Raw genomic sequence first — 26,411 nt, 5'->3', positions numbered from 1 at the left:
CACTCCATTCCATAGCAACTGGTATCCCGACTCTCAGGACCACTTACTAGGCCACTCAGCCGTTGCCCATGGTTCACGAACTAGGACGTGACTACAGTAACCCACAAACATAAACCATTTTTTAGAACAATGTCTATGACTAATCTGGAAAAAAAAGTACTATGGAGAAGAAACATCCCGAGGGAGGGGGGGGGGGGTGGTTGGGAGGGGATGACATGTAAAATTAATGGAAAATAACCAATATTAATGTCGAATACATTGTTTATGGGCCTCTGAGACAAATTTAGACGCTCTGGATACCATTTAAGTCCACATTCAGTCTCCCTTGAGATGGGCCTAATAGTAAATAGCTTAAAATGACCGAGATTAGTGTTGAATCCACTACTCTTGGGGGTAACAAGGCTGATTGGTGACGGTCTCAATGAGAGCTGAAATCGCAAAGATCATATATATAGCTTTTTTTTTTTTTTGAAAGGATCAGATACTCTCCAGTCAAATCGAGCTTCCACAAGGACAAAGTTTTACTCGAAAATTAAATAATATGAAACTTGGAATCAAAAACATCTAAATAACTATAAAAGTACATAATAGATGGTAAAATCAACATCCCAAAAATGTATTATATAACATTTCACTTCACACATAACTAACTGGTAATACAAATCATAAGGGTAAACATTCTAAAACTATCCGGGCAACTCTGAGTACTGCAGCTAGTATGTATATATATATATATATATATATAATAACTTGTCCTGGCTGACTGACTGACTGACTGACTGATTCATCATTGCCGAGCCGAAACTACTGGACATAGAGAAATGAAAATTTGGGAATACATTCATATTAACATGTAGGTGCTCGCTAAGGGAGGATTTTTGGATATCCGTTGCTGAGGGGGTGAAAAGGGGGGTTAATTTTTAAAATGAGGATATCTATATCTCAAAAACTTAAAGGTTCAGAGTAATAAAAATTGGTATTTGGAATGACCTTTAAAAATACACCTATTTTTTTAATTTTTGGAAAATCCCATGAAGAGGGGGGGAGGGGTGAAAAGGGGGGGAAATGTGTTGAACACCTTTTATGAGGAGACATATCTCAAAAACTAAAGATGTTACAGTCATGAAAATTAAAATTTGAAACCTCCTTTAAAAATAAAGAAACACATATTTTTTTGTTTTTGGAAAATCCAAATAATGGAGGGTGAAAAGAGGGGTGAACTTTTAAAATGAGTGTAACTATATCTCGAAACTCTAAACGTTTACAGGCGTAGAAATTGGTATTTAGAATCTCTTTTAAAAATAAAATCCCAATAGGAGGGGTGAGAAGGGGTGAAAAGGGGTGAAAATAGTTGAATGCCTTTAATAAGGATCCTTATATCTCAGAACCTGAAGATGTTACAGACATGAAAATCGGTATTTGGGATCTGCTTTAAAAATAAAGAATTTTTTTTTTTTTTTTTTTTTTTTTTTTGGAAATCCAAATATGGGGGGCTGAAAGGGGGGTGTATTTTAAAAATGAGTGTATCCATATCTCAAAACTTTAAAAGTTCGCAGATGTAAAAATTGATATTTAGAATTTCCTTTAAAACTAAAAGAACACATTTTTTTTTTCTTTTTTTCTTTCTGTAAATCTCAATAGGAGGTGTGAAAAGTGTGAATAAGGGGTTGAATGTCTTTAATGAGGATACTTATATCTCAGAAACTGAAGATATTACAGACCTAACAATTAGTATATGGGATCCCCTTTAAAAATACAGAAACATTCATTTTTTTGTTTTTGGAAAATCCAATTAATGGGGGTTAAACAGGAGTGACAAATTGGGGTGAATTTGTAGAAAGATATCTACAGTATATCTCAGAAACGTAAAATGTTACAGACGTAAAAACTGGTACTTGGAATCTCCTGTTAAACTAAAGAAACAGGTCTTCTCGGAAAATCCAATGAAGGGAGGGGGAGGTGAAAAAATTGAAAAATTAAATGAATTAATTGTATGATGATACTTACATCTAATAAAAATTAAAGTTGTTACAGTTGTGAAAATTGGTATTTAGATCTTTAAAAATGAAACGACGCGTTTTAGGGGGGGAATCATCTTTGGGGGCGGGTGTGAAAAGGAGTTGAATTCGTTTCATGAGGACACATATCTCAAAAACTGAAGATAATCGGTATTTAGAAGATCCTTTACTCTTAAAGAAACAAATATTTTTTGCCGGAAAATTCACTCGGGGGGGGGGGGGAGGGGAGGGGGGAGGTGAAAAAGTAAGTTAAAAAAGTGAATAATTTTTATGGGAATACTTATATCTCAAAACTGAAGGTAACACACGTGAACATTGGTACTTGGAATCTCCTTCCTTCTGTTTTGGGGAGGGGGTGTAAATCAACTTAACCGCAGTGAGGTGAAAAAGGAGGCGAGACCAATTGAGTTTAATGTTCATAATGTACTTAAAAAGAGCCTCCGTGGCTCAGGCGGCAGCGCGCCGGCCTCTCACCACTGGGTTCTGTGGTTGAAATCCCGGTCACTCCATGTGAGATTTGTGCTGGACAAAGCGGAGGCGGGACAGGTTTTTCTCCGGGTACTCCAGTTTTCCCCGTCATCATTCATTCCAGCAACACACTCCAATATCATTTCATTTCATTTGTCATTCACTAATCATTGCCCCAGAGGAATGCGACAGGCTTCGGCAGCAGGCACAATTCCTATCCTCACCGCTAGCTGGGGGCTTAATCATTCCATTCCTGACCCGGTTGAATGACTGGAAAGAGGCTTTGGATTTTCAATATACTTATTATGATCATAAACCAATCATTTTTAATCTTTCCTGGGTTCGTTTTCAAGAGCCATCTTTTCCTTTGGAAAACCTTCTTAGATTACAGTAGATTCTCCTGGCATATAAATAAAAATTTAAACACATTTGAAATAAACAGTAGGAATTAGATTGACCGTGCAATTGTTCACCTCTATAATAAGGTCAATAATGCACAAAAGTATGTCATTCGTATCGCCAGAAATCCTGCCCACTTGCCTACGGGCGATAATGGTGCTGGTCATACTGTCATCAATGACAATGGCAGCAGATGTCATTTACCGCCAAGTAGAGGTCTTGCATCTTGCTGTGGGGTCCAGAACAATAATAATAATAATAATAATAATAATAATAATAATAATAATAATAATAATAATAATGTTCTGGACCATCATCAAAATGTGCGGACCGCGCTGGAAACGGGACCTGGACGGGTAATGACTACGAACTGCAGTCTGGCCGCGGGTTCAGTACCGCCAAGGCACCCAAGACGACACCACACCAGATCTCCTCAAGGATTTGATCCACATTAAAAATGCTTACAGGAAAAGATGGCAAAGATTTAGGGACCCAACTGACCGGGTGGAATACCTGGACCTAGCCCGGGAAGTACGAAATCGATTCGTGGAAAATAGATCGAAAAATGGGAGGAACGTTACTGTAATCTCTCAGAAAACGAGTCAGATCGTAAATTATGGCGTAATCTCTCAGAAAACAAGTCAGATCGCAAATATCGGTAGGTTATGTATAAAACGATAAGCATTCAATTATAAATTTCAGTATAATACCATAGCGAAGCACGGGTATCTTGCTAGTGTATATATATATATATATAGATAAGAAAACATTAAGGTCCAATATACTGCCTTGAGGAATTCACCTCTTAATGATTACAGAATCAGATAATGCTTCACCTTCTAATTCTCTGAGTTCTGTTCTCTAGAAATATAGCCACCCATTCAGTCACTCTCTTCTCTATTCCAATTGCACTCATTTTTGCCAGTAGTCTCCCACGATCTTCCCTATCAAATGCCTTAGATAGCTCATCTGTGATACAGTCCATTTGACATACTGAATTTAAAATATCTGCTGTACCTTACTGGAATCCTACAAGTTGAGCTTCAGTGGAATAACCTTCCCTAAACCCAAACTGCCTTCAATTGAACCAGTTATTAATTTCACAAACATGTCTTAACATGATCAGAAAGAATGCTCTCCCAAATCTTACATGCAATGAGTGTCAAACTGACTGGACTGTAACATTCAGCTTTATGTTTATCACCCTTTCCAACTCTCCATTCATTTAGTATGGCTCCTTCATGCAAACAGTAATCAAAAAAGTACTTCAGATATGATATTACTGTATATCCCAACCCATTGTCTTTAGTACATACCCAGAAATCTTATCAATTCAAACTGCTTTTCCATTTTTCAACTTTTGCATCTTATTGTAAATGTCTTTGCTACCATAGGTAAATTTCAATCCTTCGTTAGCATTAGTCACCTCTTCTATCTGGACATTATCCTTTTTTAGAATGCCCTTCTTAGAACCTGTTTCTGCCTTAAAATAACTATACACACCCTTTCATTTTTCACTAAAATGTTTCTGCCTGTTTCTGCCTTAAAATAACTATACACACCCTTTCATTTTTCACTAAAATGTGTACGACTGCTAATTAACCTTGGCATCATATTATCCTTAGCAGAATTCTTCGCTACATTTAATATCCTAGCAATTTCCTTCACTTTCTCCTTACTTCCACAACTATTTCTAATTCCTTTTCTTTCCAAATTGTACCTCCTTCTTAGTCTCTTTACTTCTCTGATACAATACAGCAGGTCTTCACCATTCCTTAACACAGGTATATACCTGTTTTCACATTCCTCAACAACTGCTTTAAAACCATACCACACTCTGTTTACATTTTTATTTACAATTTACCATTGATCATAATAACTTTCTAAAAACTCCCTCATGTCTCTCTTCTCAGCCACATAGTACTGCCTAATTGTCCTACTCTTACAACCTTCCATGCTATCACATTCATTTTGAACTACGACAAAAACAGCTTCATGATCAATAATACCGTCTATTACTTCAGTTTCTCTATAGAGCTCATCTGGTTTTACTAGCACCATGTCCCTCTAGTTGGTTCCATCACTTCCTGATTCAGCTGTCTATCCCAGATTAGTTTATCTGCCATTTGTTGGACATGCTTCCAATCTGTAGTAATAATACACTTATGTACCTAAAAACCAAAACACCTTGAAAGACTAGAGATAGGAAATGCATATTCAAAGGACATGTGCACTAGTATGTTCTGAAGAAATAATTAGCATTTGAACCATGTTGGCCCTCAGCTTCAAGGTCCACATTGATATCTTGGCGCATCACCACCGACTGGTAAAATGTGCCTGCGGCTCTTCTTGTCACTATAAACCGAAGGTAATGGATCAGTGTAACTTGAGCAGATGTGCAACATGCCTCACAGACGTATGTGAGAACCATACCGTCAAGTGAGCGAGTTTGAAAGAGGGTGCATTATTGGCATGAGAGAACGTGATGCATCCATCCGGGAAATTGCTGCTCATGTGGGACGAAGTGTGTCAGCAGTACAACAGGTGTGTACAGAATGATTCACAGAAGGCCTAGAACACGAAGAGAAGGGTCTGGGCGCACCACGCAGACCACCCTCTGAGAAGATAGACACCTCATCCAAATAGCATTGCAGGACAGATCTGCGTCCTCCTCGGCTCTGGCGCAACAGTGGAATGGTGTAACACATCGTACAATATCAGGAGTGACAGTCCGTCGCTGTATATTATGGTCTGGGTTACCAGCGCGTTGTCCACTTCTCCATCTACCTTTGACAATTGTGCATAAACAGGCTCAACTGCAATGGTGTATGGAACGACGTCACTGGGGACAGGAATGGAGCAGTTTTTGGACGAATCCAGGCATTGTTTGTTTGAAAATGTGGCCGCACTTTTGGTTCACCGCAGACATGGGGAGAGGCAACACACTGACTGCATTGGCATACAGTGCCAACTCAAGGCCTTATGATGTGGGGTGCTATTGGGTACAAACACAACATCACAGTTGGTGCGTGTCCAGGGTACTATGACCAGTTTGACCCACGTGAATGACATCCTGCAACCCATAGCCCTACCCTTTCTGCACGACACCCTAGATGCCATATTTCAGCAGGACAATGCGTGACCACATGTTCCTGCACAAACATGTGCCTTCTTGTTGTCACAGGACGTCGGACTGTTGCCCTGGCCCGCCTGATCACGGGGCTTTTCGCCAATCGTAAATGTGTGTGATATGATGAAACAACAGGTGCAGCACTGTAACCCAATGCCAACTACCAAAGATGAACTGTGGAACCAGGTGAATGCAGCATGGATGGTTATACCTAAGGGCGCCACTCGTGCATTATATGCGTCGATGCCATCATGCATGGAACAAGTTATCAGTGCCCATGGAGGACTCGGTGCCTACTAGGCCACAGGACACATGCTGAACCTAGGTGACTGAAATACTAATCATTTCTGCAGAACATACTAATGAACATGTCCTGTGAATATGAACTTCCTAAGTTGGTCTTTCAAGGTGTTCTGTTTTCTATGAACATGAGTGTAGTAACAGTATACTACACTTAAGTAAAGTCAAACCTCGATATCTCGAACCTCCATTACCCAAATTTTCAGTATCTCGAAGTAACTTAAATTTCCCAGCCATTTATCCTCTTCTTCACATGTATTTCATTCTCTATTACTTGAAATTCAATTACATGAATTTCTCGATTTCTCGAAGCAAACATTTACTCCCTTGAAGCAAAAAATACTCTGTAACTCGAATTTTGTGCAGCATTAACTTTGTAGTACGGCATTTGTAGTTTGTGAGAAACAGTTAACAAGTAAAGAAAGGGTTACAGTGATGCTGGGAGCTAATATGACGGGAACCAAAAATTAAAACTTCTAATGATCGGAAAATCTGCAAAGCCTTGCTGTTTCTCGGGTGTGAATTAATTTACAAGTAACTAATCTCATATTTGTTCCGTATTGAAGTAAAATTCTTTCAAGAATAAAATTTACTGTGTCCACCTATTCAATACAATTATATTCTGTAGCGATTAAATCCTACATGAATTACATATACTAATTAGGTACATGTTTTGCCCTAGTTTAGGGCATCTTCAACCTAATAATAATCTTAAGGTCAAGTCCTTAAACCAATTAAACATTAGAACTTGAACTAAATACAATGGTTCTATGCTTAAAAATTTGTTTTACAAAAAGTTCTGCTTTAGGTGATATTTACATAGATTTAAAATGTGTACATTAATTAAAAACCAGAATTTGTGACAAGGAAGCAATTAAAATTATCATACGACTAGAAATTGTTCAAAGCGTAAATTGGAATTTCTCCAACTGTATGGATGAATCATTAGGTTGATAGTTTATACAAATGTGTTCACCTTGACTAGAAATTGACCCAAGCGTAAACTGGAACTTCTCCAACTGTATGGATGAATCATTAGGTTGATAGATGATACAAATGTGTTCATTCAAAGATGGTTATGATCACCTATGTCGTACGCACATAGCTACACAGCTGTCGTAAGTATACAGCTACATTTACACACTTAAAAATAGGAGCAGTCAAAAAGAAAAGTTGGGTAACAATTTTGGTATTATCGTGAATAACAACATATCAGCTGCTAGCTGTAATTAATTAATGGTTGTGTCAAAAGTACATAGCACAATGCTTTATAGTAGTAGTCTATCTTGATGTTTTTACAAAGTGTATATTACAATTTTTCAGAATGTTTAGGAAATACATTCCTACAATATGGAATCAGTTAATTAAGACCTTATTCAGAAATGATGTCATTGTAAAACCATCTGGTTCAAGTCTTTGGTTTGAGGGATTAAGATTTGTGATTACTGACTTGTGATTACTGACTTGTAATTACATAATTGATAATTTGATAAGATATTTGATGCTGATGGTATTTATCACTTGTAACATAACATAGTTGAGCAGCTCTTCTTTTTCCCAAGTCTTCCCAGCCCAAACTTTGCAACAGTTTTGTAACGCTACTCTTTTGTTGGAAATCACCCAGAACAAATCGAGCTGTTTTAGTTTGGATTTTTTCCAGTTCTTGAATCACGTAATCCTGGTGAGGGTCCCAACACTGGAACCATACTCTAGTTGGGGTCTTACCAGAGACTTATATGCCCTCTCCTTTATATCCTTACAACCCCTCAACACCCTCATAACCATGTGCAGAGATCTGAACCCTTTATTTACAATCCCATTTATGTGATTACCCCAACGCAGATCTTTCCTTATATTAACACCTAGATACTTAGGAACTTTAGGAACTTTCACCCCATCAGCGCAGTAATTAAAACTGAGAGGACTTTTTCTATTTGTGAAATTCACAACCTAACTTTTAACCCTGTTTATCATCATACCATTGCCTGCTGTCCATCTCACAACATTATCGAGGTCATTTTGCAGTTGCTCACAATCTTGTAACTTATTGAAATGGCGTATGGCTTTTAGGGCCGGGAGTGTCCGAGGACAAGTTCGGCTCACCAGATGCAGGTCTTTTTATTTGACGCCCATAGGTAACCTGCACGTCATGCTGAGGATGAAATGATGATGAAGACAACACATACCCCAGCCCAGAGAAATTAACCAATTATGGTTTAAATTCCCGACCCTGCTGGGAATCGAACCCGGGACCCCCGTGACCAAAGGCCAGCACGCTAACCATTTAGCCATGGAGGCGGACTTGTAACTTATTTATTACTCTATACAGAATAACATCATCTGCAAAAAGCCTTATCTCTGATTCCACTTCTTCACTCATATCATTTATACATACTAGCTGTTACCCACAGCTTCACTCGCGAGGATTTCATAATTTGACAAAAATTAATTCCTCCTCGGTACTGCACTAAGACATTATCTGACATTATCTAAAGTATAAAAGCTCACCGAAAAAAAATGCATTTCATTTACCCCAGAACCTCTTTATAAACCACGTTTGTGGCATTGCCTTTTAGGGTCAAGATGACCAGGCTATTGGCAGAGCAACATCTGGAACATGCGACATGGAACTCTAAATATGAGAAACAGTCCTCTTCAAAGTCGAAAATAAACGGGTTTCTATATTTCTAGATAAGATTCCAAATACCAATTTTCACGTCTGTAACATCTTAGTTTTTGAGATATAAGTATTCTCATAAAGAGAATTCAACTCCTTCACTTATTTTTGATATCCAGCTTAAGCTGATTTTCCAAAAACAGAAAATATGTTTTTATTTAGTTTTAAAAGGAGATTATAAATACCAGTTTTCACGCCTGTAACATGTGAAGTTTATGAGATATACTGTAGTTATACTCATTTTAAGAACTGCGCCACTCCTGGGCTAAGTGGTCAGCATTGATGCCTTCGGTTTACAGGGTTCTGAGTTCTATTTTGAGCTGGGTCGGGGGTTTTAATAGCGAGTGATTAATTCTTCTGGCTCGGGAACAGGTTGTTTGTGTTTGTCCCAACACTCTCCTCTTCATATTCACTCAACACACCACATTAGCAACCACAACAGGAACACGCAATAGTAATTACATCCTAACACATAGGGTTAGCATCAGGAAGGGCATCCAGTCGTAAAACAGGGTCACATCCACATGTGTGACATAGTTTCCACCCGCGACCTGACAGGTGTAGGAAAATATGTAGAAGAAGAAGAAGTTACTCATTAATTCACCCACATTTTAAAAATAATTCCCCTCCTTAAGTGGATTTTCCAAAAAAGTGTGTTCATTAATTTTTAAAGGAGATTCCATGAACCAATTTTAACGTCTGTAACATCTTCAGTTTCTGAGATATATGTATCCTCATATAAATAATTCAAATCCTTCCTCATTTCTTTTCACCTCTCCCCATCACCCCTTAAATGGATTTTCTGAACACAAAATTTATGTTCTTTTATCTTTAAAGGAGATTCAAAATACCACTTTTCATGTCTGTAACACGTAAGGTTTTTGTGATATATTTTTGATAATATCGCTGCTGTAGAATCTTGGAGCTGATGTTGCCATGGTAATGGCAGTTCACTTCTTTATCCAATTCCTAGAGCAGGGGTAGTCTGGTGCCAATATCTGTATAACGATTGGTTTTAGGGCCCTAAAACAGTTTTCGGGCCTGTAGAGCTTACCAGGTTTTGTTCTTTACGTCAAGCGCTTAAATTAAGCTTTGTCTTGTCCTTGTATGACAAATTTGATATTTCACCTATATTACCCAAGTATTTTTATATCTCCCCCCGTGTCTCCCCCTCGAACTGTTTTGAAAATAAAATACAGCCCATGTCCGTGAGGGATAATGAATATTTACATTAGTAAAATCATTTTTAGGATAGGTCCAATAGTTCCTGAGATTAGCAATTACATACAAACAAACTTTTCCTCTTTATATATTAGTATAGATAAGAAAACATAAAGGTCCAATAATACTGCCTTGAGGAATCCCCTTCTTAATTATTACAGGGTCAGATAAAGCTTTACCTACTCTAATTCTCTGAGATCTATTTTCTAGAAATATAGCAACCCATTCAGTCAGTGTTTTGTCTAGTCCAACTGCACTCATTTTCACCAGTAGTCTCCCTATCAAATGCTTTAGAATCCAAGATATCTGCTATATCTTGCTGGAATCCTACAAGTTGAACTTCAGTGGAATAACCTTTCCTAAACCCGAACTGCCTTCTATCGAACCAGTTATTAATTTTGCAAACATGCCAAATATTATCAGATAGAATGCCTTCCCAAAGCATACATGCAATGCATGTCAAACTTACTGGCCTGTCCTTTTCAGCTTTATGCCTATCACCCTTTCCTTTACACACAGGGGCAACTATAGCAACTCTCCATTCATTTGGTATAGCTCCTTCCTGCAAACAAAAATCAAATAGGTGCTTCATATACGGTAGGTACTATATCCCAACCCACTGTCTTTTACTATATCCCCCAAAACCTTATCAATTCCAGCCGCTTTTGTAGTTTTCAACTTTTTTATCTTAATGTAAATTTCATTGTTATCATATGTAAATTTCAATCCCTGTTTAGCATTAGTCACCTCTTCTATCTGGACATTATCCTTGTAACCAACAATCTTTACATACTGCTGACTGAATACTTCTGCCTTTTGAAGATCCTCACATTTGCACTCCCCTTGTTCATTAATGACTCCTGGAATGTCCTTCTTGGAACCTGTTTCTGCCTTAAAATACCTATACATACCCTTCCATTTTTCACTAATATTTGTATGACTGCCAATTATGCCTGCCATCATGTTATCCTTAGCTGCCTTTTTTGCTAGATTCAATTCCTAGCAAGCTCCTTCAATTTCTCCTTACTTCTACAGCCATTTCTAACTCTATTTCTTTCCAATCTGCACCTCCTTCTTAGTCTCTTTATTTCTCTGTTATAATAAGGTGGGTCTTCACCATTCCTTACCACCTTTAAAGGTACAAACCTGTTTTCATATTCCTCAACAATTGCTTCAAACCCACCCCAGAGTCTGTTTACATTTTTATTTACTGTTTTCCACCGTTCATAGCTACTTTTTAAGAACTTCTCATGCCTGTTTTATCAGCCTAATAGTCCTACTTTTAATACCTTCCTTTCAATCACATTTATTCTTAACTACGACAAAAACAGCTTCATGATCAGTAATAGCACCTATTACTTTGGTTTCTCTATAGAGCTCATATGGTTTTACCAGCACCACCTCCAGGATATTTTTCCCTCTAGTTGGTTCCATCACTTTCTGAATCAGCTGTCCTTCCCATATTAGCTTATTTGCCATTTATTTGTCATGCTCCCTGTTGTTCGCATTACCTTCCCAATTGACATTTGGTAAATTCAGATCTCCTGCTACAATCACATTCCTTTCCATGTCGTTTCCCACATAGCTGATTATCTTATCAAATAATTCTGAATCAGCGTCAGTGCTAACCTTTCCCAGTCTGTACATTCCAGAGACATCAAGTTGCCTATTATCTTTAGAAATGAGCCTTACACCTAGAATTTCATGCGTCTAATCTTTAACTTTTTTGTAGTTTACCAATTCTTCTTTCAGCAGAGTGAATACTCTCCCTCCCACCATTCCTATCCAATCTCTACGATGCACACTCCAGTTCTGTGAAATAATTTCTGCATCCATTATATCATTTCTCGCCATGATTCAAATCTGAGGTCCTGATATAGATGATGGCGAATAATTAAATCCAATACACCAAATGAACAGAAATGATGACAATGCTGGCAGAGCTGTATGCCAGGCTTTAATTAATGGTCATTTCAGGTGAATGAAATTTATTAACTTTTAAAAAAACAATACACTTTAGCAAAATTAGTATTCTGTAGATCGGTCACACTACTTATTGTTTTAACCTACTATGCTTGGCGACAGTGTTAATGGCCAATGGGCCATGGACATGCAATTGCCTGCCCACATCACAGCCAATCAACGCCAATTGCACTTTGCCATTTCTAGCTATAAGAACCTTAGTAAAATACGAGTATATTCATTTAAAATAACAAGCATACGGTTAGAGAGTTATTATTGTGTATTTCTTTGTACATCTAGTGCGTTCCTATAATGGCTGAGCCAGTGAAACAGCAGGAACTATTTCACAAACAGCCCAGAGAGTTAATTTATAAAGTGTACACATTCTTCAAGTGTGAACCAGATGCTGGGAGTCTATTGTGCAAATTTTCCAAAGCTCAGGAGCGCACAGCCCTTGCATGTGGTGATATAGGAGTACAAAGTGTGAAACAAGTAGTTTGAGAAGCCAAGTTATCTGAACAGGCAAGGGGAAGTGTGCAGTTTAGTTCTTCAGGAAACAAAAACCACATAGTACCAGCACAAGTAATTGGAATTGACGATTTTATCGAGAAATGTTTTACGCCGAATTTTATGACAGTCGAGTTCCTTACAACATAGAAGTTTGTCCATATAATGCATGAAGCTACTGGTTTTAATGGGAGCTCTCATTCTATGCAGAGAATGTCAAATGTAATGATGGGAGAATATTTGTTATGGAAAGTAGCGATATTACTACTGCGAGAGAAGAGGATTCATGATGTGTATTACTTAGATGAGACCAGAGTGAACTGGAATCACACAAAATCAATGATATTGCTGTTGATGGAGGGATGATGAGGTTTAAAAGTTCCTGTAGGTAAAGGTGGCTGCCTCATTATATGCCATGTTGGTTCTGCTGCAACAGGACTTTTATCTGGGAGTAAATCTGTGTTCGGGGCAATTTCAACATTGAAAAATTCGGACTATCACACTGGAATGAATGGGGAAATGTTTCGAGAATAGGTTTAAAAAAAAATACACAGTCTGCTTTACATTGCACCGAAACAAATAGATCTTATGGCGACGATGCAATGGGAAAGGGCTAGGAATGGGGAGGAAGTGGCTGTGGCCACTGAAATTAAGGTACAGCACCAGCATTTTCCTGGTGTGAAAATGAGAAGCCCCGGAAAACCATCTTCAGAGCTGCCGACAGTAGGGTACGAACCCACTATCTCCCGAATGCAAGCTCATAGCTGCAAGCCCCTAACCGCACGGCCAACTCACTTGGTGAGAATAGTTTTTAAACCAGCTTTTACCTTGTCTGCAGCCTGCATCTGTCATTGTAAGGGACAATGGAACTTATCACTCTTTCATACAGGGCAAGTATAATAAACATATGGAAGAATGATATCATTTCGTGGCTAAGTAGTAACAATATACCGCATGCCACAACACAACCCAGGACCGAATAATTGCAGTTCGTGAAGGAGGGAAAGGGCAACGGAAAAGCATATGAACTGGACATCATAGATTAGCAACAGGGTAACTAAGTGGCACACAATTACCACCTTACCACTGTGAGTATAACCCTATTGAGTTGGTATGGGCACAAGTGAACGGGTACGCGACAGAAAAGAATAACACATTTAAAATTGCTGATAATGAAAGGTTAACTCATGAAGCGATAGATCGAGCCTCGGTTGCAGATTGGGAAGCCTGAGTGTACCACATGGATAAACTGTAGGAGGAGGATTTTCGTAAAGAATGGCGAGAGACGATTTAATGGAGTCGATAATCATCAATTTGGCGGGAACATCCACCAGTTCAAGTTCCGAATTCAGTGATTCTGACAGTTCCGACAGTTTAAAGTAACCACACAGGCTTAACATCTACGTCATCGGCCTTGATGAAGTTGTTCAATTTCTTTGTCTTATTGGTACATAACATACTGTACAATCCAGTGCATAACATGTATCATGATGTGTTTGTACATAGGTTAAAGGTTAAAGTGATATCCTCAAACATATAACAGAATATAAATGTAAAGAAATGCCTTCTGTACATACTTGAACATATTTACACTTTTTGAACCTGAAGTGTACATTACCATTGCTCCGTTCTATTCTATAACACATGACAGTATATTCACTTCTGGTAAAGGAAATAAAATCCAAACACTACAAGTGTTACTGTCTGCTATGCTACGTAGTTGCTGATGTCGGGAATGGAAGAGAGAGAAAGAGAGACCAAAAACTATTGTGTATGCTAGATTTACGTATGATAAGTCATTTTAAAGGATGGATGCCATTAACACAGAAAAATGTTTTTATTTGACTTAATTCTGTTCGTTATTGTAAGTTAGGCAACAGGAGGAGGGGGTCATATTTAAAAGGGCATGGCTGACGAGTGGCGTAGCAGCTGACTTCTCACCAAGGCAGCCGCGGCTCGAATCCCGGCTAATGCATGCAGGATTTTTAAATGAAAACGTCACATCCCTGTGGTTTGGATTTAATGTAAATCTGGAGGTCCCATGGTCACGATCATGATATCAACAGCTACTTCAAACAAGAAAGCTTAGCTTTTCATAATTTCAGGTTCATCACTGATGATCATACAATTTTCCCAATATCTTAACTTTGGGGTAACAGTCCTATCCAGGCTCTTCGGATGTTTAGGAGAGCCTAAAATGCAATATCATGGATTATTTTTTACAGAGTGTTACCTATCCCTAAAGCTCAAGCTTGTTAACAGAGCAATAAATGCGAACCATGTTGTGTAGAAGTGTTATTTTTGTTTCTATATACCTTTGCTGGCGAGGTGTAGTGTTTACAGTGCACTATGTCTTCTGGTATGGGCTATATCAAATTTGTTACCTTCATTGACAGGTCTCAGTCTCATCCTTGGCTTTGACAATATGAAAGTGACTGAATGAGTGATGCTAGTAATACCATTCCTTATGCAGCCAGTCCCTGTTATGAATGATGTGAAAATATCACTCATAGGGTCGGTTGGTGCATGTATTTCAGTGGGCTTGGCAGACTGATATGTAACAGCAACGGCTGGCTCAGTGAGGAAAGCAACGGAAAACTACCTCACTCCTCATTTCCCTAGTACGCCTCTTCAGTGACGCCTAGGCTATTTATGACAGCTGTTGGCGGAGCTGCAGAGGCTCAAACCAGCCTTCGGGCTGAATACCCAACATACCCAACATACATATACTGTATTTAAAAAAAAGTTTGCTTTCATCCTAACCATATGGAAAGTCCCTTCCGCAAAACACTTGTCCAAGTGGATGTGATGTTTCATATTGGGTGTTGCAAGTGGAGAGAATGACTGCCCGTATGTAGCAACGCTGTGTTCTGCATCATTGTTCTCTCTGTGTGTGGCCAGGGGCCATCAACGCTGTCACCGACCATAACACAAATGAACTTGACTTTTATAGGATAGTAAAAATACAAATACGCTAATAAGAACACTTGTTGCTTTACAAAAAAAACCATCAAGTTTGGTCTATCTTCCTTCTTGTTCATGTTTTGCCAGCATTTTAGTTTTCCTTTCTTAATGTTTATTTTTAAATCTTTTATATTCATTTCTTTTTCATGTTCCTTTCTCATTACTTCTAACTGATATTCCAACACAGAAATTCTTCTTTCACAGGAATCTGTAATTTTGTCCTTGGGTGTCTACGCCAATGAAATTTAGCTTTATCTGATTATACAGTAACAGCTGATGTTGAGAGTTGTACTGCTGTATGTGAAGACAGTCGAAATGACAGCTGTCTCATTGAATTTATGGGAAGTTTGAGTAAGGGATTCAGGGCTTCCACTTGACCTTGACTTTGAGTGCAAGTTTCTGCCATCATCAGATGGTGCAAATACAGCTGGCAGTGTTCCTGCTCCATGTGTTTCAGTTTCTGTGCAAGTTTCTTCCACTTCCACATCATAAAACGGAAGGACTAAAACTGAAAAAATAAGAAAAAGTGTGCTTAATATGTTTAGTTGGAGGGTAAATGCCTGATAAAAACTGCATTCAGTGTACTCTGTATCCATAGACCTACCTTCGTTCATATGTCCTTAGTACGATGCATTTGAGTCACGAGCATATGTAAGTGGTGTGATGGTCATATTAGGGCCATAACCTTTTCAGTTGTTTTAGATAATGTGGGCTTAAAGTTACTACCACCAGTTGTGTTCATCATCACTTTACTGTCTGCACAAATTTTTCTTGTTTTTCTTTTCAGGTTCTCATAACAGGTCTTCATATTTCTTGCATTCCTGCAAGAGACACCTGAAAAAAAAGAATAGAACTACAACATGCTGGTGTGATTGCACTAGTTTACTTTAACTGTTTATGATATTAAACCACAGCACCTATTTTTAATTATAGTTTTGTAGTATTGTTTTTGAAAATACTCTGAATTCAGAAGGCATTAACCCACAATAGCACAGATAAATAGAATTATACTGCATACACTGGTGTATTAATATTGTTTCGTTGTACAATTTATGGAAAAACCCAAGTTGTTCTAGTTATAGTTTTATAGTATTATATAAAAAATAGTCTGCCATACTATATATTCTATTCACCGATTTTCATAGCCTAAGTCAAAGTACTGTATTAAATTGCAATAGTACAGAGAAATATAATTTCTTACCTCCAATAAAATTGAATTCTTCTGATTTTCTCTCAACTTTCTTCTTTCTGCTTTATAGTGATTCCGCCCGTCTTTTTATTTTCAATGAAATCTTTGTGTCTCATCACTAATTCTGCCATAATATCGGTTTCAAAATCAGAAAAATTGGATGACCTTTCTCTCTTTTGCACTTCCATGTTGTTAATAAGTACTTTCAACAAAGAAGAAATGAATATTCCTCCTACTAACAAAAGAAACACGAAATCATCGAAGCGTGTTTACTATTCTTCGCTAGCAAGCAAAACATCATGTTAGGGTTGAATTCTACTGCCAGCTAAACGTGCTTTACTAAACAGTGATTAACAATGGTGCTCCACGCTTCGTTGCAACCAGTCCTTAAATTTAAAACATGTTTACGTACACACTGGTTAGCTGAATCTTAAACAAGTTTGGTAACTCTCAATATCAAGTAAACAGAAAGTGTCTTCTCAACATTAATTGAACCTGCTTTAACAATATGCCTTTCTAACAGACCTAGGCCTATATAATTTATATTCGATCCTTAAAATCTCCATGAAAGCAGTTTTAAGTATCACAATACGGTTGACTGATTAACACTGTTTTGTCTATTTCAACCGAGAGCTAACGAATTGTGGGCATCACACCAATTTATTAACTGGGCAGATGAACTTTAATACCCACACTTATTTATGGCATCTTTATTTGTGCAAATATTCAAACTCATTACTTCTACTACTACCATCATGACCAAACATTCGAGCATTTGTTTACCAACCTTCTTCTTGTTTCATCCTTTCGACTTCGTCTTTGCTCAAGAAGCTGAAGACTTTCTCTGCAACAGAAAAACATGAAGAATATAATGATGCCACAATCAAATTTAAATTAATCTACTCAGAACATGAAGAATCAAATACTAACCTGGCTTTGGTGATGGCTGGTGGTGCTCCTCCATAGCTTTCTCAAAGAATTTCATTTTGTCACTTACAGATGTCTTAGTATTTGTCAAAGTGGCATTACTATCAACCTATAAACAGGCAAAGGGAGGTAAGAACACATAATTTCTTGTATGATGAATTTTCTTGAGAGAATTTTCAATTAGTTTAACACACCACCATCTTTCTACACAAGGTAACACTTGCCTTATTCCCCTCAAGACACTAAATACAGTTCCTTTATATATTCATTATCAAAAAGCATAATAGTTAACACAACTACTGTCAGAGAATAGAACTGCAGCTTTTGCTCAAAATGTAAAAACTTGAATTTATTGGTTAAACGATTCATTGGAAATTTATGGCAAGTGCTCATGCATTTCTACCTTGCATACAAATGCAGCAAAATTGTAAACCAAATTCTTATATTGCGAAAAGAAATTTGAAATAAAAGATATCAGATACATGCATAAGATATATTCTACCTACACCATAAAATAATAGTTAGCAATTTAACCAACATGCCTTTTAAATTAACCAACCAGCTATGAAAATTGCCTGTTTATCATTTAAATTTGAAAAGAAAGAAAAAAAAGCCATTGAATTGTTATAATGAATAGCTGTCATTGATTGCTACAAGGGTGTTTCTAAAATGACTGAACTGATACTAAGAACATGTAAAATTCATTTACACAAACCAATACACTTTCAACTTATGAAAAATTTGAAAGTCACTAAAGTTTAATTAAATTCAACATTAATATTTTAATACTAATTATATTATTTGAAACTTACAAACCATAAATGCGAAAATCAAAACTAATACTCTGTCAATGTTTGGTATTTTTTCTTCAAATGCTTAATGTATAGTTTTCATTATCTACAGGAGGTATTTTCAGACAAAATAATTTCACTTTATGTTGGTACACCTGCATCACTCCAGGTGAATTTCTTGTACTAACTACGTTTAAATTTACATAGTGTTGCACCTATTTTATTGTGTTGGTCTTTACCGCAGAAAGGCATTTGATTATGGGATTATTACTTCATTACAGCATTTATGACAGTATACATTATTAATATGCACAGCTTATGAAACAATCCAGCAGCTGGTTATTCATTTGTCTAATTGTGTTTAAAAGTAACTGTGATTGTAAAAGCCATACAATGATGCACCAACACTGATATTATGACCAATCCAGAGAAAATAAATTGGAAATTGTGCAGTGTCACATTCATCACCAATTCTGTCAAATGAAACTGAAGAAGTTTTAAAGTGATCACATTTATCTACAATACTCTTCAAGCATTAAAGGCTAGATCTTCCATACATGGGGTTACATGCAATTTTATGTGATGAACTAAGCCAATTTAATATTCTTTTCTAGTTTCAATTAATTCTGAAACATAGTCAACTTCCCCACGTCGCTGCTTATTGAGAAGAATACTTCAATAACCATCCTTCATTTTTATAACTGTTGATGAGAAGTTTGTTACAATATCCTGCAGCTGTCATGCTCCATCCACCTTCAGAGATTAAATTTCTCCATTTTGTAATCTTAAATATTTCTTATCTGGTTCTACTGTTTTAGCATCACAAATTCAGGACTTCTTGATATAATTCTTATTACTTTTATTTCTCTCTTCATTAGGTCCTCTTTCCTTCCATTCATTCCTTTTCATTCGTTTGCTTAGTAAGTGGCAACATGAATGTCAAGCCTCTGGTTCAGATTTCATGCAAAGTCACAGATCCTGCAATTGATAAAAGAATAAGTCACGTGAAGTAAGGACGAGCTTTCTTCAGTTATGCATCTTCTTTGACAGAGTCTAGTTATTTCCTCATTGAAGAATGAAGCCCACAGGCATATACAAGCCTGTTTGTTTTCATAGTATAATAACCGAATTTAATCTGTGAAGGAAAACATACAAAATTTATTCCTTCTTTTCCAACATACTGAAGTAATATTTTATGTAGTGATTATTTGAAATTGAACGACTGAGGAATTTTATATCATGTATTTATTTACTGTTTTTATTATTTGTGTACGAATTATGGAATTATTTAATTTTGATATGGCTTCCCAAGATTGTTTGGTTGTCGTGAAAAATTGAAGTAGGATGTAATGATTTTTAAACATATTGTACTACACGCACTAGATCGGGATGGGATGTTTCCTGGAGTTTCCGGTTACATCATGTTGCATCAGTTTCGATGTTTCTGGATGCTACTCCGTGTTCCTTATCAGATTTTATTCCTGGGCCCCTACTGGTCATTATAAAATTAGTTGTGATTGGCGGACGAAGGAAAATACGGATGCTCGTTGGTTGTTTTACGATTTCCTAATTTCTGGAACGGAGCTCGTGGGTAATCCCAACCTCTGCTGAGCCGTCTTTCTGTTTTGACCAATGAAGGGAAAGGTTGCCTTCTTCAGGTGACAGGTAAGCACTTAGTTGTTTTTCATTTTTCAGGTTATCTTCAAATGTAGTGTTCCGTTTAATTTCTTTTGCCGGAGCTTACTCGTTTTTTCCTTCAATCATCAAATTTTTCTTAAAATGACTTAGCCTTCAGGCAAGTCATATCAGATTTATGTTAAGAGACAGTTCCCATTTCTTTGATTTTGTAAATTAGATATTCAACGCCTCTCAATGTAATCGTAAAGTGTAAATTTCCCCTTGGGGCTGTCTCATTTATCCCATTTCATCTTGGAGTATTCACATTTAGGATGGGCACCCTTTCTCAGAAGTGTTTTTGAGGGGGATGCCTCCTAAAGGTGCCCTGCACTAGGATAAATATTTTAAAAGTTGTTCTCCTTTTTCTACATGTACATACTTATGACTGTATAATGTTACTTTCCTTTTTCCTTTCTGTCAGCGTTATATGATTTAAACGTTTCGCCATGAACAGTGGAACATATTGTGAGATGTTCAGACCTAAAGTTAAATTACTAAAATTCTACCCTTGGGGTAAATTGTTATTATTGTGAAGACTATCTTTGATTTTTAAAGGTATTTTGTTGATTATTTGTGCTCTAATTTGAATATAAATCGTTAAGTAAACTTATGGAATTAAAATCACCTTCGATTTTGCTTCTTCAGCATTGCCAATACCTTTCACCGCCTGGATTTGGTTCCCAGCCACTTCCCAAATTATCCTTTCTTAGTCATCATGTTGGTTAACCTGTTTGTTATTGTTTTCTGTGCTTAATGTGCGTATGGTTTCAATTTCATACATATTATTATCATATCTCTTTGCGTTAACTGGCGTTGGTGTGTAACAAGGTGGTTGCACAATGGTAGCAAATATTATTATTAGTTGTAGCCGTATACCCTGGGCTGGTTACATTTTACTCTCATTCAAAATTTGAAACAAGTTAGGCAATGGTAGTTATAGGAGACTGGTCACAAATAGGGGGAGAAATAGCTCTGGAAGGGACCCAGGCTTCAAAATGTTTCTGAATTATGGTGTTCACAAAATTCTGATGTAAAGTATTTTCTTACAGACATGAATATTTATTACTCATTCATTCCTTGTCAATGATCTTATTTATCAAAAATTAGTGACTAAATATATTTTACAGTAATTAGACAATTTATCACTACTGTATCACTCCAGTAACTACAGTATTACCCTTGATTCAGTCAAATATGAAACACCCTTCATAGAACAGAAGTCTACTTTACTTTGTAGTAGCCAAATTAAACTACATGAGATGGTATGAACGTAAATTTCTTCTAAATGTTTACGATAGGTTTCAACAGGCCCAGGACATACCATTAATCATGATAACCTACAAACAAATTACTTAAAAAGAAACACATTGCTGAAAGTAGATTTTTAATTAATAGTTGAAATTCATATCATTCCCCTCCTCACTAAATCATTGGCCTTAAACCCACCTCCGAAGAGTCGATCTTCTTTGCAGTTAGACGAGCGCTAGGCTTTCTGCTGCGAGCAATAGGATCCAGCAAATCCTCCGTGGAGGAGTAGACATCAGGCTCAGCAGGCATATTGGAATTGGGAACAGATGGGGGAAGCGTGGAATAGCGGCTATAGAGGGGCTGTGTAGGGTAAGAATGACTCAGACCCATAGTGTTGTGAAGTGGAGGAGGGACACTAGGTAAGGGAGGTGGTGGTGGCGAGACAGTATTCTGAAGCATGGCAGGGTTAGGACTAGCAATGAGAGATGAAGGTACAGTGGTATAAGGTCCATTGTATGATATATGTACAGGGGCGATAGTGGTCACAGGAGACTGAGACACACTAGATTTAGGATCAGCATATGGCACATGTACAGGTCGAGAACCAGTGAATGAAACTTGTGCTGGAGAACCACCAGACAAAGAAGTATTGCGAGTGGTGTGATAGCTACTGGCATCAGCAGGTAGTGTCCCATTGTGAGGGCTGGTAGGAGTGGCTGTGCGAGGTACCGTTGCTGCAGCAGAGTATGGAATGGGAGAGTGAGCATCACTAAGAGCAGGCTTCAGACCGCTAGAGATTGGCTGAGTAAGCCGACACAAGAAACAAAAAGGTGCTGTTATTAGTAATCAGGCAGAAAAGAGATTTTTAAAAATGGTACAATACAAACAGATAATGCTGTCCAATCAACTAAGATATTAGTATGCAAATCTGAAGTTAGTATTTTTCTGTAAATGCACAGTTGTATTTTCAAAAGAATCTTTTACAAGGAAATAAATATTAATTAACTCTTTCAGATAAGTGTGATGTGCTAAAATTTCAACAGGTTTCTACTGTATACTTGCTGAGCTCTCAATATAAACAATTATCATTAATAATTGCATTACTGCATTAAGTAATGAATTAATTACTGCAATAACAAAATATGATTTTTTGAGCCACCAATTTACATCCAGGTTTATTTTTTACTCCATTATGTTATTACTGTGAAGGTAGATTACTTTTTCAAATAATTACAAGTCTTTTGTAAAGGAACCCAGTTCACCTATAAACATAATAACTAAGCCATAAGATTAGTTTAAACAAAAAAAAGCAGGAAAGCTTGCAGTTTTACAAGACTGTCAAAACTGTGATTATGGCAGCAAGACCTCTAGTTTTACAGCGAATCCAAGCCATATAAATGTGGCTTTTATGTGGCTTTTCATTTTACAAATTCCACGTACATTGACCTGAATTTAAACCACAGTAGAGAAGCCAGTGACTCAGGCACTCCCGTACCACATTACAACACTAACTAACTGAAAATCTTTAAGAAAATGAGTGACTGCACTGCACACTTTCAAAAATAAACAAGTCATCTACAATTTGAACACCTATATGTAGTAACATCTGTAACAAAAAGATACAGATAAAAAGTTTAATGTCGCAAATGGGCGGGAAGACAGCTGAAGGATACCTAAGAAATATCCTGCATTATCTCTGAAACAAAACTCTAACAAGTGTGCATGGTTTAAGGAAGTCCCCACTTAGCTTATTTTCTTTGAAAACAATTTAAACAACAAAATACCAATCTTTTATTAACAAGTTGATTTTGAGGAGGCTTCAAATCACTTTGAGTATCTATGCAATGTACCTTGTTAATATGAGAGCACAGTTAATAATAATACAGATACAACCTGCTAAAGTAAAATAAACCGAAAAGAATTTCCAGATGGACTTTTAATTATTCTTTCAAACATTTATATGATAGTGCATGAAGTATTGTAAAATGCACCAGTCTAGAATCAATTCTAATGAAAATACAACAAAAATGAACCAAGCCACCTATTGTTAATACAAAAAAAAAAAAAAAAAAAACTAATGAAAGAGAGGAGAAATCTTAAGTCTACAAATTCTTATGCAATAGACCTGTATTAATGTCGCAGGAATAATATATTTTTTAAAAAGTATAATAATTCAACTCAAAGTAAACAAAATAATTATAGCATACTGTAATAATGTAATTGTTAATATGAATTCATGGCTCTACATAACATTCCATATAGCATGTTAGTAAATTTAACCCACTCCCTTAATATTCCAAAAGCATGCACATTAGTAAACAACATTTTAGTAACAATAAATCTTTGAAGCCTTTCATCCATTAAAGACATTCACTAAAAGTAAAATACCCAGAATAACATTTAAAAATTAACTTCACTAGACACAATTGCTTAATGACCTAGCTGCCTTTCCTCCAGATAACAACAATTGCCAAGCAATGTAGTGTCTGATTTTCTGTTCTATATAATCAGGTCATTTATAATGTAAGGGAGGAATTATAGCATACAAATAATGAACTCAAAAATTCAAGTAAAATCTGGATGAAATTCAAAGATTATGTTATTTATCAGTTCAGCATATACAAAATGTGGTTCTCAATTTATTTTGTGTATTTTCTCACTTTCATCCCACATCCCTATCATTTCTGTCATATTTTGTGAACAATTCAGTTTTACACATTAACATTCATGGCAACTTAGAGCAATTGCAGTACTTACATAAAATTTCATCATAGTCTGTCATGAAATATGAAACAAACTAAAGAGAAACATACCTAAATTTCAAACATACAGTAGTTCATTTATAGACCTCCTAATAAAAGCTATAATCATCATGGAATTATTAACTTATGCAAAACTGCCTTTTCAGTATTAAATTCTGTCTACAATTCAGATCTTTCTATAGAGCGAGTCATGATGCTACAAAAATTCTGTTGTTAGCTTTTCGTTAAAATTCATTCAGAATGCTGATACCACTGTGATGAACCATCTTTGGTTAACCAAGAAATGACTTGCATACTGAATCACGTGGAATGTTTGCAATAGTTTAACCAGGATAAAAGAAGGGTCTGACAGAACACCTAATGCTGTACCACAAAGAAACCTGAACATTTCAATTTCTTACCACAGATCACACATGGCTCTCACTTTCATTTGCTGTGATGTCTGCATTTTTAAGTCCAGTATCAACTAAGAGGCTACAAATGCAAATTCCGTGTAGTCTGGAAAAACATCACTGGATAAAAGGCAATAATGTCTTCCTGCTCTTCAAGCACTTGTTGTTGTAGTGTTGTATTGTAAATCACATGTGTTTGTACATAACAGAAGTATAATAATAATAATAATAATAATAATAATAATAATAATAATAATAATAATAATAATAATAATAATAATAATAATAATAATAATAATACCGAGCTCGATAGCTGCAGTCGCTTAAGTGCGGCCAGTATCCAGTAATTGGGAGATAGTGGGTTCGAACCCCACTGTCGGCAGCCCTGAAGATGGTTTTCCGTGTTTTCCCATTTTCAGACCAGGCAAATGCTGGGGATGTACCTTAATTGAGGCCACGGCCACTTCTGTCCCACTCCTAGCCCTTCCTATCCAATCGTCACCTAAATGTGTCGGTGCGACGTAAAGCAACTTGTAAAAAAAAAAAAAAAAAAAAAAATTTTAAATTCAACACACACACTCTCTCTCTGCTCCCACAGAATTCCAGAAATTAAGGATTAAAATGCTATTCAAAACAAAGAATACAATCCTTAATGCACTCACTGGCACAAAAAATTAAATGCATAATAAATGCTGAAGAAAAGAAGTGTAATTATCTTTTTAATCAAAGTTTAACACTTTAACCTATATTTATAGATGGGGCAGATTCTTGACTTTGTTTAGTGAGCAAACAATGAAGTGCAGATTGTTTATTGCTCTAGCCTGAAAAAATTTCTCGCACAAAATCGAAAACATATCATTGGATGTGAGGCAATAATGTTTTCTTATTGTTCAAGCACTTACTGTTGTAGTGTTGTATTTACCTCCTTCAATCACATGTGTCTGCAAGATGTTTCTGTCATTATCATGATCAGTTTTCTGGAGTAAACATGTTAAATACTGAAGATGCTGAAAAAGCTGTTGCTTTGGTAAACGATGGTCACAGCATGCATTATGTTGCAGAAATGTTTAAAACTACCTTCCACAATTTCCAAAACTGTAAGAAGATACAGGGAAAACTGGAGGCTATTTTAGGAGATGAGGATCAAGACCGAGAAGAGCAATACCAGCAAAGAAGATCACTTCTTAGGCTTTTGAGTTCTCCACAACCATCACACCACTATTGTTGAAGCACAAAATCGACTCTACCAAGATTGGGGGATTAATGATAGTGAGCGAACTGTCTGAAAAAGACTGGAAGAAGCCAATAATCAAGAAAGCCTGCCCAGAACTCACCAAACTACAGTGCAGCTCTATTTCGTTTCACAATGGAAGGTTGCGAATGGACAGTATATCAATGGAATCAAATAGTGGTCACTGACGAGACACGATTTAGCCTGTGATAACCTGATGGTAGAGAAAGGGTCAGGAGAAAGCCTGAGGAAAGGCAATCCCCTTGCATATTCTCACCCAGGACAACTTTTCAGGGTAGTTCTCTAATGGTGTGGACAGGAATCAATATGACTGCAACGACAGATTTTGTATTTGTGGAGCTCAGGAGCCTTACAGCACGTTGGTGTGTGGAGGAAATCCTTTTGGAACATTTTGCGACATTTACTCCAGTTCTTGGTGTTGATTTCACACTAATGCAGACAATGCATGTCCACACGTATTGAAATGTATGTAACAGTTCTTGGATGAAGTAGAGATTTATGTTATAGTTTGGCCTGCTTGAAACCCC

The 26,411-nt window shown here is 36.8% G+C and overlaps 1 protein-coding gene across 7 annotated transcripts in view; it reads right to left on the bottom strand.

Moving 5' to 3' along the window:
- scrib (scribble) overlaps positions 1-26,411 on the bottom strand; it is an 884,084-nt gene that overhangs the window by 97,493 nt on the left and 760,180 nt on the right. For 6 of the 7 annotated variants that reach the window (XR_011017587.1, XM_067137118.2, XM_068225383.1 and 3 more), the window contains 3 exons: positions 21,677-22,279; positions 17,766-17,871; positions 17,623-17,679 (listed from right to left, as the gene is read on the bottom strand). Coding sequence is in view for 6 of the 7 variants with exons in the window: in XM_067137118.2 (XP_066993219.2) it covers positions 17,623-17,679; positions 17,766-17,871; positions 21,677-22,279 (766 nt within the window). In the remaining variant the exon portion in view is untranslated. The remainder of the gene's footprint in view (positions 1-17,622; positions 17,680-17,765; positions 17,872-21,676; positions 22,280-26,411) is intronic. The other variant, XM_068225382.1, reaches the window with a different exon arrangement.

The sequence above is a fragment of the Anabrus simplex genome, chromosome 1, assembly GCF_040414725.1.
Source record: "Anabrus simplex isolate iqAnaSimp1 chromosome 1, ASM4041472v1, whole genome shotgun sequence".
Lineage (NCBI taxonomy): Eukaryota > Metazoa > Arthropoda > Insecta > Orthoptera > Tettigoniidae > Anabrus > Anabrus simplex.
This window is presented reverse-complemented; position numbering and strand designations above follow the sequence as displayed.